The sequence below is a fragment of the Salvelinus fontinalis genome, chromosome 4 (assembly GCF_029448725.1).
Source record: "Salvelinus fontinalis isolate EN_2023a chromosome 4, ASM2944872v1, whole genome shotgun sequence".
NCBI classification, from domain to species: Eukaryota; Metazoa; Chordata; class Actinopteri; order Salmoniformes; family Salmonidae; genus Salvelinus; species Salvelinus fontinalis.
This window is the reverse complement of record NC_074668.1, coordinates 51,049,503-51,063,907: the sequence shown is the minus strand read 5'-3', so window position 1 is coordinate 51,063,907 and position 14,405 is coordinate 51,049,503. Positions and strand designations below refer to the sequence as shown.

The following is a 14,405-nucleotide window of genomic DNA, read 5'->3' as shown; positions in this document are numbered from 1 at the left end:
CAACTGGTCAAAGTAGAAACGTGGGTGGATTTTGACAGGTTTAGCTGCGGAGGGGACAGGAGAAATTCATGTTCGTCACTCAACACGTCAGGTCAACAGATGCTCCAAAAAAAATGTATCTGCAAAAACAATGCTAGCTAGCTACGTTTTTTCCTTGTGGGACCTGCGTTTACAATGTAACCTATTTCAGTTTGTGTAGTTGTTGTTTTAGCTTTCTGTAACTTTGTAGCAAGTACGGTCTGCATGTGTAGGCGCATATTGCATCATGATTGCAAGGTGTCCCAATATCTTTTCCAACTGTCCCGTTATCTGGTTTTAATGTCCATTCTAGAATGCTCTTCTTGCTAATCAGAAACAAGTATTCAACAATGCTGTGCCATAATTAAGTGATAATGCCCGAGAAGCCGGTGTTTGGAGGATATATCGGCATGGCTGTTGTTAGGTCTGAGACCAAGTCCATTTTATTCCCGACACAAATATAGGGTTGCTACCCAAGCCACAGAAGCTCCTTAATCTTCTCCCTTCAGTGGAAAACAACAGTACTGACATTAGCATAGTCTACTAATATATATGTATGCATGCTTACAGCTTTGAATGATGTGCAAAGGTATTTGGGGATTTCATCATGTACTGGACTGTTTGGGGTCTTGGGCCAGGGAAAATGACTTTGCAAATGAAATATGTATTTTAGTATCCTCAAAACAACAATAACAATAGGAATACAGTCAGCACTAAGTTGAAAACTCACAGAGAGGTAGGCGTTCTAAACCTGCAAACATCCATGCTGTTAGCGCCAGCCAGGTAGTCTATACCATCTGCATTGTGGAACAGCTTGCCGGGGTGGTCAGGGACAAAGTCACCATCCACTACTGGGGTGTGCTCCAGCAGCACCAACACAGGGTGCTGGAGCAAGAGGGCTGTTGTGAAGCTTAAAATGCAAATCGATTTTCCCATGCTTGGGATAATAAAGGTCTTCTAATATAATCCAATGTAACGTGCTTTGTATATTACGATTTTATACAAAGGATGGGTCTCCAGCCTGTGTCTATTCCACAAGTTAGCAATTAGCATTCAGTCCCATTCACAAATATGCCAAACCTTTACTGTATAGAACTGAGAATTTCGATCTCTTGTCTATTTGCCTGCTGACCATTCTGATTACACATAAGAAGTGTGATCATTCATAGTGAATACAACTCCTTATCATTGTTCTTGCCACTGCTCTCTGTTTTTTTCAGTGGTGCACACACCTACTCCTATCTCAACATGGGCACTTGCATCCCTAGTTTCCCCAGTTGGGTGGAGTCCGAGCATGCAGAGGATGTGCAGTACGTCTTCGGCCAGCCCGTCGACACACCGTACAGCTACTTCCCAAGCCACGTACTCTCTCTGAGTACATGATGTCCTACTGGACCAACTTTGCCAGAACAGGGTTAATATGACTGTCATCTCATCTATAATAGAAATATAAAAAATATTTAAAACAAAAATATCCTCCATTGAGCGTGCCTTTTAGTCCAGGACTAGGCTTAATCTGTGTCCAGGAAACCACACCAATGAGTAGTGATGCCGGGCCAAAAATACACTAAGTATTCAAAACATTAAGAACACCTGCTCTTTCTATGACATAGACTGACCAGGTGAATGCTACGATCCCTTATTGATGTCACTTGTTAAATCCACTTCAGTCAGTGTAGATGAAAGGGAGGAGACAGGTTAAAGGATTTTTAAGCCTTTAAACAGTTCATACATGGATTGTGTAAGTGTGCCATTCAGAGAGTGAATAGGCAAGACAAAAGATCTAAGTGCCTTCGAACAGGGTATGGTAGTAGGTGCCTGGCGCACTGGTTTATGTCAAGATCTGCAATGCTGCTGGGTTTTTCCCACTCAACAGTTTCCCGTGTTTCAAGAATGGTCCACCACCCAAAGAACATCCAGGCAACTTGACACAACTGTGGGAAGCATGGGAGTCAACATGGGCCAGCAGCCCTGTTGAACGCTTTCAACACCTTGTAGAGTCCCTGCCCCGACAAAATGGCGCTGGAAGCCGCAAGAAATGGCAGCAGTTTTACGGGCGCCCAACCAATTGTGCTATTATGTGTATTTTGCGTTATTTGTAACTTATTTTGTACATAATGTTTCTGCAACCGTATCTTACGGCAAAAAAGAGCTTCTGGATATCAGGACTATGATCACACACCTCAGATTAGACTAAGATTTTTTCTTCAACAACAGGACATTCTCCAAACACCCGACAGGGCCAACATCCCCGTTATTTGCAAGAGGAAGCGACCCAGGTACAGAAGACGAAGAGCAGGATGCCTGGTCAGGACCCGGAAAAGGCGAGTGGGAAAGCTGTCGTTACCGTCAATACTACTCGCCAACGTGCAATCATTGGACAATATTCTAAACGAGGTACGATCACGAATATCCTACCAACAGGACATCAAAAACTGTAATATCCTATGTTTCACGGAATCGTGGCTGAACGACGACATGGATATTCAGCTAGCGTGATACAGACTGCACCGGCAAGATAGAACAGCACAAGACAACGGTCTGTGCATATTTGTAAACAACAGCTGGTGCACAAAATCTAAGGAAGTCTCTAGATTTTGCTTGCCTGAAGTAGAGTATATTGTGATAAATTGCAGGCCACACTACTTGCCTAGAGAGTTTTCAGCTATACTTTTCGTGGCTGTTTATTTACCACCACAGACAGATGCTGGCACTAAGGCCGCACTCAGTCACCTGTATAAGGAAATACGCAAACAAGAAACCACTCACCCAGAGGCGGTGCTCCTAGTGGCCGGAGACTTTAATGCAGGGAAACTTAAATCAGTTCTACCAAATTTTCATCAACATGTTAAATGTGCAACCAGAGGGAAAAAAATTCAGATCACCTGTACTCCACACACAGAGACGCGTACAAAGCTCTCCCCCGCCCTCCATTTGGTAAATCCGACCAGAACTCTATCCTCCTGATTCCTGCTTACAAGCAAAAATTAAAGCAGGAAGCACCAGTGACTCGGTCTATGAAAAAGTGGTCAGATGAAGCAGATGCTAAACTACAGGACTGTATTGCTATCACAGACTGGAACATGTTCCGGGATTCTTCAGATGGCATCAGTCACTGGCTTTATCAATAAGTGCATCGAGGATGTCGTCCCCACAGTGACTGTACGTCCATACCCCAACCAGAAGCCATGGATTACAGGCAACATTCGCACTGAGCTAGGGTAGAGCTGCCGCTTTCAAGGTGCGGGACTTTAACCCAGAAGCTTACGAGAAATCCTGCTATGCTCTGCGACGAACCATCAAACAGGCAAAGCGTCAATACAGGGCTAAGATTGAATCATACTACACCGGCTCCGACCCTCGTCTTATGTGGCAGGGCTTGCAAACTATTACAGACTACAAAGGGAAGCACAGCCACGAGCTGCCCAGTGACACGAGCCTACCAGACGGGCTAAATCACTTCTATGCTCGCTTCGAGGCAAGCAACACTGAGGCATGCATGAGAGCATCAGCTATTACGTACGACTGATCACGCTCTCCGTACTCAATGTGAGTAAGACCTTTAAACAGGTCAACATACACAAGGCTGCGGGGCCTGATGGATTACAAGGACATGTGCTCCGATCATGTGCTGACCAACTGGCAGGTGTCTTCACTGACATTTTCAACATGTCCCTAATTGAGTCTGTAATACGAACATGTTTCAAGCAGACCACCATAGTCCCTGTGCCCAAGAAGCCAGGAAGTGCTTTGAAAGGTTGGTAATGGCTCACATCAACACCATTATCCCAGAAACCCTAGACCCAGTCCAATTTGCATAGCGCCCAAACAGATCCACAGATGATGCAATCTCTATTGCATTCCACACTGCCCTTTCACAACTGGACAAAAGGAACACTTATGTGAGAATGCTATTCCAGGTGGTGTCAGAGGAAGGCCCTAAAAATTGTCAAAGACCCCAGCCACCCCAGTCATAGACTGTTCTCTCTACTACCGCATGGCAAGCGGTACCGGAGTGCCAAGTCCAGGACAAAAAGGCTTCTCAACAGTTTTTACCCCCAGCCATAAGACTCCTGAACAGGTAATCAAATGGCTACCCGGACTATTTGCATTGTGTGCCCCCCAACCCCCACCCCCCAACCCCTCTTTTTACACTGCTGCTACTCTCTGTTTGTCATATATGCATAGTCACTTTAACTATACATTCATGTACATACTACCTCAATTGGGCCGACCAACCAGTGCTCCCGCACATTGGCTAACCGGGCTATCTGCATTGTGTCTCACCCACCACCCGCCAACCCCTCTTTTACGCTTCTGCTACTCTCTGTTCATCATATATGCATATTAACTTTAACCATATATACATGTACATACTACCTCAGTCTGACTAACCGGTGTCTGCATGTTGCCTCGCTACTTTTATAGCCTCGCTACTGTATATAGCCTGTCTTTTTACTGTTGTTTTATCACCTAATACCTTTTTTGCACTATTGGTTAGAGCCTGTAAGTAAACATTTCACTGTAAGGTGAATACCTGTTGTATTCGGCACACGTGACAAATAAACTTTGATTTGATTTGACAAATTGAGGCTGTTCAGTGGGTAAAAAATGTTCCTAATGGAAGACACATTTCAGTTGAATGCATTTAGTTGTCCAACTGGCTAGGTATCCCCCTTTCCCTACTGTTTGGTATACTCAGTGTAGACTACATCTTTTCTCCCATTTATTACTTTTCTCTTGAAGTTATAAATCTCTTCTCTTGGATGAGTTGCTTGCCCTTTTCTGCCACAGTCATCCCAACCAGGGAGTGAGTAAGGTCCCCTAGCTTGTCATCAATAACAAAATCAACAAGTCATCTGTCAAACACAACCTTGAGGACTCATTATGTACACTACTGGTCCAGCACCTATGCCAGTCTTCCATCTATTCAAAGTCAGTCAGAAGATGAATAGCTGAATACCTTCTTGAGGTCTTATTGAAAGATGAGGTTGAATGATATTTTCATGTTAAGTTGAAGTGTGTTGATTTTAAAATGGCGCTGGAGTAGCTATGTAAATGTATCTCTTTAAATGGAGACAAAGCACCCAAATGTCTTGTCCTTTACATGTTCACTTTGCTGATGTCCAAATCTGCTCCAGGGTGAAGTTGTCTGTAGGTGCAGATCTAGGATCATCTTCCTCTCCCCCAATACTAGCCTTGATAATTAATGGGGGAAATTGAAAACTGACCCAAGATCAGCCTCTAGGTGACGTTCCAAATGCTGGAAACTTCTGTAGCAGCTCCAACAGAGGGAGCTATTATCCCAAAACACTGTTGTCTAGATAGATGACAGCATACAGTATCAAAGAGAGTTGTGATTTCCTTCTGAGCTATGTACAGTACATACAGTACATGCAGCATGTTACATAATTGATTGTTCTTGTGGTTACGCTGCTTCTGGTTGAGTACAGTATATACAGCTATAGAAATGTACCATATTGCTCTGGTGCTAAATATATCACTCTGGGCACAGAGTATGCTGTTCACCCAATGTCAATATCAATAAGAAAGTAAATGTATGTCTTTTAGTCTTATAGTCATTGTGCATGTTTGTCTTTGTTTTAAGGATCAAAACTAGCCTCAGTAAAATGCAAATGCAAAAAAAAGATATTTCAACATTTTATTCAAAAATATCCAGTGGTACCACTAATGCAGGCAAATTAAGTAATATCAATTTAGAGTGACTTATTTGTTTCAAAATGATCTTTTAGTGCTTCACTTGAGAGTAGAGGCCTGTGTCGTAAGCAAGTTTACGTTTGTGTGCATATCCAATAAGACGCTTTTAGGACTTCTGTAGTGCTTCAATATTTTTTTTTACTTCCTATTCAGAGTTAGGAAAATGTGTGTATGTTCTAAATGATAAAAAGAACATCCAAATGAATTTCTTCTCTCCCTGGTAATGGAAATATCTGTTTAAAGATTGCGGGCACTATTCCTCTCTCTTCTATGAGATCTAGGTTGAATCTCAATTATACTTCTTTGAATCTTCTCCACCTCTCCTCACCTCCTCAGAATGCATTGGGGGAGAAGGTTCCTCCAATGCGTTTTGAGAAGGAGGCAAGGAGAGAGGACACAAGGAATCAAGGATATACAATTGAAATTCACCCCTAGTTGTGGGAACCTGGATTCTCATTAGGGGCACTTCAGCATAATCAAACAGACGTTTGGGATGAGCTTTTTAATGTGGTGGTATGCGTGTCTATTATGCACGAAGAGAACATATGCCACAAATAAAGCAAATCAAGTGTACATTTCCATTCCGTACACGGTTGGACCATTTACTGTCGATTTATGCCGTGCATAATCTGCTTTGTTTCTTCCTGCACTCCACTTTTCCAGTCGATTTTTTTCTTTTTTTACAGTATCCACAGTAACATAGGAAAGTTTAATTCACAAGCGGTCGTCTTCAACTACAGCAGTGCTGATTTTTTTATTTTATTTTTACAGCTATTGTCACAGCAATGGTTTTATACTACAAGTAATAAATACTCCTAAATGTGCATCATGGTAGTGTAATACAAACCGACACAGAGAGCCGAGACAGAGAGAGAGAGAATTCCTCTGCTGATAGCTGCAGTGAGTGAGAGCCTGGAGCAGTTTAGGGCAGCAATGGGTTCAGCTGCCATGTCCTTTTATCTGCATGATCATAGATCCCCAGTGTATCTATAGATGCTGTTGTGCTATCTAATGATCCCTGTCCCTTCCATGGGCTCTTCGGGCCTTTGGCTCACCAGTCCCAGAAGACCATTTGTCTAAGTGGATAATCAGGTGGAAACAAAAGCGGAATGTTTTGCCTGCCCCGGAAGGAGGCTAGGTCATGATGTGCGTGGTGTGAATGCAGTGTGCCTGTGTTCCTGTCTGTGTGTATACAACTGTAACCTATATGAATCAAACAATATCAAAGATCACATTACATGTAGGATAGGTTCCATGCTGCAAATGCATTTATGGTCAAAATTAAGGCTCGCTCAACCCTGGGGGGAAATGTCTTCCAATCTCCCCTTTAAAACGGAGTGTGGTGTTCAATAATAACTGTTGCCAAAAGTGTCTCCTGGATTTATTTAGCACTGGGGAGGCAGGCCTTGGGACCTCTGGTAGTGATGTAAGTAAATGCAATATCAGTGTTACGCATTTTCTGTGTGAATGCAACTGCATGCATGACATTGTGTGTCCTCCTGATTCTTACACTACACTGGAAAGGCTACTGCCATAATAAGCTTTTTGTTGCCTATTAAAATTATTACACGCCTTCTTCATTACATATTTTTTTCCCCCAAAGCCCCATACCAAAGCATTGCTATAATTGCAACTTAGGCTGGCATTGGGGGAAACTGTGCACCATATCCAGAGATGCTTGTTTCCTTGGTAACCAGGTTCTCTTGAATTTCTCAGTGCTTATGGTTCTACACAGAGCCATATCTGGTTATACCCTTCTAGAGCTCTCCAGCCATCTGTAATAGGGATTCTATTGATTATTTGTTTAGGTAGACCAAATAGCCCCACAGCTTGTTTTATTATACTACACACAATAAACGTTTTTAGCCTGCTATAATGAATTAATTTAATAACAAAACAATTATATCAGTGTGATATCTGTGTAATTATCATTATCCCTCAATGAATTAACCCTATTGATTGAGAGGATATCTTTTGGTGCTGGACATGAAAATGGTCAATATGAGCTACACAATCTGTAGGCCCACAATGTAGCATAAAATGACAGTTTAATTTTAGACCTTTAGAACTATGTAGGAGCAGGAATAGGCTAACCATCATCTGATACATTCTGTATTGTTTTTTGTAACTTTAAAATTATTTGTAGTCCTACATTATTATACAACATTATATCCTACTAAAACGTTACTGTAGCTTATACAGGCTTTTTAGGCTAAAAGTCGCATATAGTTTAAAACATTGACAATATATATTTTTTGTATTACTATATTAGTCAACCCGTCCTCCAAATCCATATAAAACATCCCCTCACAGTTGTAGATGTTTAGTTGCATTAATTCAAATGTTGCCAGAGCGTTCAAGTAGAACGCGAAAGCGATGTCAAGCGGAATGAGTGGTGGGTACGCGCGTCGCTGCGCGGGCACGATTTCAGGACCAAGGACAGCCGCTCGCGCTGAGCATCAGGTCATTGGATCCTCAGCAAAGCAGAACCTCGGACGGGAGTCGTGACAAGGAGACATGCATCTCTCAAAGACAAAGAAAACACAAGCTCTCCCAAAACTGTTTGTAGGCCAATAATATATATATATATTTTTGTTGCGTCAATGAAAATCAACCGGATTTACCCACCACAAAGCAAATGTGTTATTGTCTTTTTTTATGGAAGTGTAAGGCAGGTTTAGAGATCAGCTGGAGAAAAAACTAATGATGCACATTCCTCGACAGGGCGGACTAATGTAATTGCATTCCACTGGTATTGCTGTTAGCACAGGGTCGAGAGGACGCGTGATCCATGCGGATCGGTTAGCTGGGCTGGCTACGACGCACATCCACTCAACAGGAGACTCGGTCTGGCAGCTGTGTCGATGTCAAAATGCGTGTATTTCTGCTTGCGTTTTTCATCTCCTGCTCCTGTGCGGGTGGTGGATGTGAACCTAAGATTGTCAATATCGGAGCGGTCCTGAGCCAGAAGAGATATGAACAGGTGTTCAAGGACGCCGTCACCCAGGCAAACACTCTGTATGGGAAAGATAAGTTCAAGATGAACGCCATCTCTGTCACTCATAAACCCAATGCAATTCAGATGGCGCTCTCCGTCTGCGAGGACCTCATCTCGAACCAGGTAAGCAATATAATTTCAGCCTTTGTATGATGGAAGTATAGCTCTCACAGTGCTTTGATACCCATGTTTACTACTCATTCATGAAACCCCCTATGGGGAGACACAAGTCAGTGTGCAACGTCAACATCTGGGTGCGAGGATGGCTGCTTGAGGCTTGAGTGGTTTGTTAAAATTACATTGATCAAGAGAGAGAGAGACTTAGGCCATGTTTATTTTGCTTTACAGTAAGTAGGATGTTTGTCTGGCTGAGCCTGTGTGTTGAAAAGAGGAGCATAAACACATTGTTGTTAAAGAGTAAAGTTGCTAGAGATTGATAAAAAATCATAAACCGTTTCAATTGTTGCAGTTTATTCCATGGGGAGACTGGGAGAAATGTTCCAATTATCTCTCCTTCCTCCAAAAGTGCGCATTTGTTCACTTCACTTTACTTATTTGAAAGGAAATAACTGTTACAGTGTAAAAAAAACAACTCTTTAGATGAGAGGTTTTCTCAATTGAAAAAAACGACATTTTTTAAACCAAACATATGATTCAATGCCAACAATGCCAAACCCATATTTCAAGTTGCAACCTATTTCTTTCAACACTCAACTTACTTTCCCCCTTTGGTTAATCTGAATAAATAACATAAATACAAACTAATATAAACTCAGCAAAAAAAGAAACGTCCTCTCACTGTCAACTGTGTTTATTTTCAGCAAACTTAACATGTGTAAATATTTGTATGAACAAGACAAGATTCAACAACTGAGACAAACTGAACAAGTTCCACAGACATGTATCTAACAAAAATGGAATAATGTGTCCCTGAACAAAGGGGGGTCAAAATCAAAAAGTAACAGTCAGTATCTGGTGTGGCCACCAGCTGCATTAAGTACTGCAGTGCATCTCCTCTTCATGGACTGCACCAGATTTGCCAGTTCTTGCTGTGAGATGTTAACCCACTCTTCCACCAAGGCACCTGCAAGTTCCCGGACATTTCTGGGGGGAATGGCCCTAGCCCTCACCCTCCGATCCAACAGGTCTCAGACGTGTTCAATGGGATTGAGATCTGGGCTCTTCGCAGAACACGGACATTCCTGTCTTGCAGGAAACTGTGCACAGAATAAGCAGTATGGCTGGTGGCATTGTCATGCTGGAGGGTCATGTCAGGATGAGCCTGCAGGAAGGGTACCACATGATGGAGGAGGGTGTCTTCCCTGTAAAGCACAGTGTTGAGCTTGCCTGCAATGACAACCAGCTCAGTCCGATGATGCTGTGACACACCGCCCCAGACCGTGACGGACCCTCCACCTCCAAATCGATCCCGCCTCGGTGAAATGCTCATTCCTTTGACAATAAACGCGAATCCGACTATCATCCCTGGTGAAACAAAACCGTGACTCATAAGTGAAGAGCACTTTTTGCCCAGTCCTGTCTGGTCCAGTGACGGTGGGTTTGTGCCAGTAGGCGACGTTGTTGCCGGTGATGTCTGGTGAGGACCTGCCTTACAACAGGCCTACAAGCCCTCAGTCCAGCCTATTGCGGACAGTCTGAGCACTGATGTAGGGATTGTGCGTTCATGGTGTAACTCGGCAGTCGTTGTTGCCATCCTGTAACTGTCCCGCAGGTGTGATGTTCGAATGTACCGATCCTGTGCAGATGTTGTTACACGTGGTCTGCCACTGCGAGGGCGATCAGCTGTCCGTCATGTCTCCCTGTAGCGCTGTTTTAGGCATCTTACAGTACAGACATTGCAATTTATTGCCCTGGCCGCACCTGCAGTCCTCATGCCTCCTTGCAGCATGCCTAAGGCACGTTCACGCAGATGAGCAGGGACCCAGGGCATCTTTCTTTTTGTGTTTTTCAGAGTCAGTAGAAAGGCCTCTTTAGTGTCCTAAGTTTTCATAACTGAGACCATAATTGCCTACCGTCTGTAAGCTGTTAGTGTCTTAACGACCGTTCCACAAGTGCATGTTCATTAATTGTTTATGGTTCATTGAACAAGCATGAGAAACAGTGTTTAAACCCTTTACAATGAAGATCTGTGAAGTTATTTGGATTTTTACGAATTATCTTTGAAAGACAGGGTCCTGAAAAAGGGACTTTTCTTTTTTTGTGAGTTACAACCCATTTACAACCCATTTTTTCATTTTGTACCAAGTAGATTTTTGACTTTGAAATTACCTATCCAAATTTCTTCAATTGGGTTACAAGCAATTAAATCAATTTCAAGTTAATCAAGATACTATATTAAGTTGGTTCCATAACATGAAATAAAGATTCCAAACACTTTCACATAAACTGTTTTCAATATTGTAATTAAATGGTGGCCATCTCATCAATGGAAACCTTTCCAGACTTTTTAGTATCACAGTTATTTTATTTTACCTTCATTTAACTAGGCAAGTCAGTTAAGAACAAATTCTTATATACAATGACGACCTAGGAACGGTGTGTTAACTGCCTTGCTTCTGGACATATTTTTACCTTGTCAGCTCGGGGATTCGATCTAGCAACACTTTCGGTTACTGGCTCAACGCTCTAACCACTAGGCTACCTGCCGCCCCAATCTTTTTATGCAGATATCTTTTAAGATTCAGTGCTGGTAGTGAACATATACAGTAATCATACGTTTTTTTTAAATTAAAATAAAAAATACACATTACCTGGAATGACATTCACTCTCATGGGTATCCCAAAGAACAAGCTCTTCTGATAGGCTGCCACCGCTACATTGCGCCCACCGCTATGCAATGTGAATGTGCATGTGGTGTTGAAAGCAATTTAGAAGCTTTCATTAAGTACAAAAATCACATTGAAATGCCACATTCATTATTTGATTTCAAACAAATCCAATAGAATAGGTTGACTGAACCAAAGATTAACTTTGGATCATACCAATCAGAAAAAGCACCTCAGTGAGAAATATGGTGGAAACTCCGTGACCGTGCCTCCACCATTCCAATTATTTTATATTTGTGGGAAGTTCTGAACGAGTGCACACTTAGATATTATTGGGATTGGGTTTCTAGATCTTGAGTAACGTGAATGACTATCATTCCTTTTTTAATTCCCATTCCCATTTACCATCGTTTCACATTAACCTATAGCCTTTAAATCATTTACTTTGTCAATATGACAACAACAACTGTATGCATTAGGCTGCTTATGAATTGAAATAACATTGACGTGCTCCAATTCTTGATTAACCTGCATTTATTCAACAAGACATAGCCTACTCAGCCTAATTGCAAGCCTATTTTTGCAGTAGGCTAAGCCTCGAGTAGCCTTGGCATTTGGAACTTATACAATCCATTAGGGTGATTGTGATAGATATTAAAAAGCCTCTCCTTTATTCAATTTGTGAATGAGTAAGCATTAGGCTTCAGCTGCCATGTTCAATAGTCTAGCTGGCCAGAGAACAGATTTTTGATCGATTCCCTAAAAACACGCCACTTCTATAAGTTACTTTTTCATAGCAGGTTAGGAGAACTTACGCAGCAGGTTAGGATAATTCATGTAGCAGGTTAGGAGAATAAGGTTGAGGTTAGGGTTAGCTAAAATGCTCTCATAACCTGCTACGAAAAGTCCCTTCAAGTCATAGCTGTATCAAAGTGTTTTTAGGGAGTCCCGGTTTTTGATGGGAATGCACACCAGTGGATTAACCAAAACAAACACAAGGGCTGTGATTTTAACATAGTGGCTTATTCAATGGAGGATAAACCCCAGACCTTTTATCTTGAATGATGGGACAACATCGGTGCAAGGTTGAATAAAAGTGGTGCTAGATAACCTGAGCTAATGGCATTGCTTTGAACCTCTGTGGAGAGGCCATGTCATGTCTTCCAAAGGAAAATTAGGCCAACATGGCGTCAGCAGGCACACGGGTTGGCAGCTGCTTTGTTGCTGTGAGTAAAGCACGGGTAGTCGGGTAGGGCAGCATTATACAGTGATGTAGAGGAAGATTATAGCCCACTCGCCAAAGTGACAGCACAGATTATAATGCCAGTGGTGACGCGCGTGCGGGCGCACACATGACAGACATACACAGGCGCACATGCGCATGCTGTCTCTCTCGCTTTCTCAAAACAAATTATCTTTCTCTCTATTTTAATATACACACACGCGCTCAAAGAGCATCAACAAGAGATTTCTCTATAGGCCTATTTATTCCATATTCAAGAGACATGTTTTGTGATGCACTTGGGTTCATGCATTATGCAATTTATATGGGTCAGCTTACTGTGTGATAACAAAATGTCCCCGTAGGCCTACTTTATCTACACTCTTCTCAGTTACTTACTTAAAATGTGCAAATATTTCACTGGGTCACTGACATTAATTAGCCTACTGATGAAGTTCACCTGAACAGATGTAGAATTGCAGAAAATCAGCTCCAAAAATCAGCTTCAAAAGCTGCCTTTGCGTCGTGTGTTCTGATGTACATGGTCGTGTGTGTGTGTATGCTGATGTAGAAAGATATGATTCTCCTGTATTATTCATTATCCCTGGGCACACATGTCAAGTACATATCCTGTATCTGTTTGTATCTTATGATTCCTATTCTGTACACAGGTGTATGCCATTCTGGTGAGCCACCCGCCTCAGTCGAATGACCATCTGACCCCCACACCCGTGTCCTACACCGCAGGGTTCTACCGTATCCCTGTGGTTGGGCTCACCACCCGCATGTCCATCTATTCGGACAAGGTGAGAAACGCACACACACGGACAAACCCATAGACACACACACAATGTGATCTTTTATATGTTGTTTTATTTATATCTACAATCAGACTAGTGGTAGTGTGGTTAACAGACAGATATCCCAGTGCTTAACCACTTCACTCAGCAGGGTGGGGTCTCTATATGCTACATGGGATAATTTTATTAGTCACATATTGAAATTCCAGCTCCACTCGAATCTGTCTGTCATAGTTATTCACTGTCATTTTTCTTTCACTGTCATTTTTCTCCCGTGATGTTGTTTTTGTATGCACTTTCGAATATGTGGATTTTCTCAGGCCTACTCTGACATATCTTCCCACGAGAAATACATTAGAGCAAAACATCAAAGGTCAATTAATGCTTTAAAGCAATGCTTGAAGCTGCTGCTTTTAGAATTAAGTTACAGCACAGGTCCTCAACATGGTAAATCGTTGTTTTGACCAACACAAAATCCACACGTTGGGTTCTGTGTTGCCTCCGTTGAGCTAACCTGTTCAATCAATCAATCAATCAATCAATCAATCAATCAAATGTATTTATAAAGCCCTTTTTACATCAGCCAATGTCACAAAGTGCAATACAGAAACCCAGCCTAAAACCGCAAACAGCAAGCAATGCAGATGTAGAAGCACAGTGGCTAGGAAAATCTCCCTAGAAAGGAAGGTTACCTAGGAAGAAACCTAGAGAGGAACCATGCTCTGAAGGGTGGCCAGTTCTCTTCCGGCTGTGCCGGGCGGAGATTATAACAGTGCATGGCCAAGATGTTCAAATGTTCATAGATGACCAGCAGGGTCAAATAATAATAATCACAGTGGTTGTAGAGGGTGCAACAGGTCAG

The 14,405-nt window shown here is 42.3% G+C and overlaps 1 protein-coding gene across 4 annotated transcripts in view; it reads left to right on the top strand.

The window, feature by feature from the left end:
* The first annotated feature begins 8,143 nt into the window (after positions 1-8,143).
* The window catches only part of grin1b (glutamate receptor, ionotropic, N-methyl D-aspartate 1b), a 59,779-nt gene continuing 53,517 nt past the window's right edge, over positions 8,144-14,405 (top strand). For 2 of the 4 annotated variants that reach the window (XM_055920519.1, XM_055920517.1), the window contains exons 1-2: positions 8,144-8,857; positions 13,415-13,549. In XM_055920519.1, the coding sequence (XP_055776494.1) occupies positions 8,609-8,857; positions 13,415-13,549 (384 nt within the window). In that variant the 5' untranslated portion in view covers positions 8,144-8,608. The remainder of the gene's footprint in view (positions 8,858-13,414; positions 13,550-14,405) is intronic. The other 2 variants (XM_055920521.1, XM_055920520.1) reach the window with 1 other exon arrangement.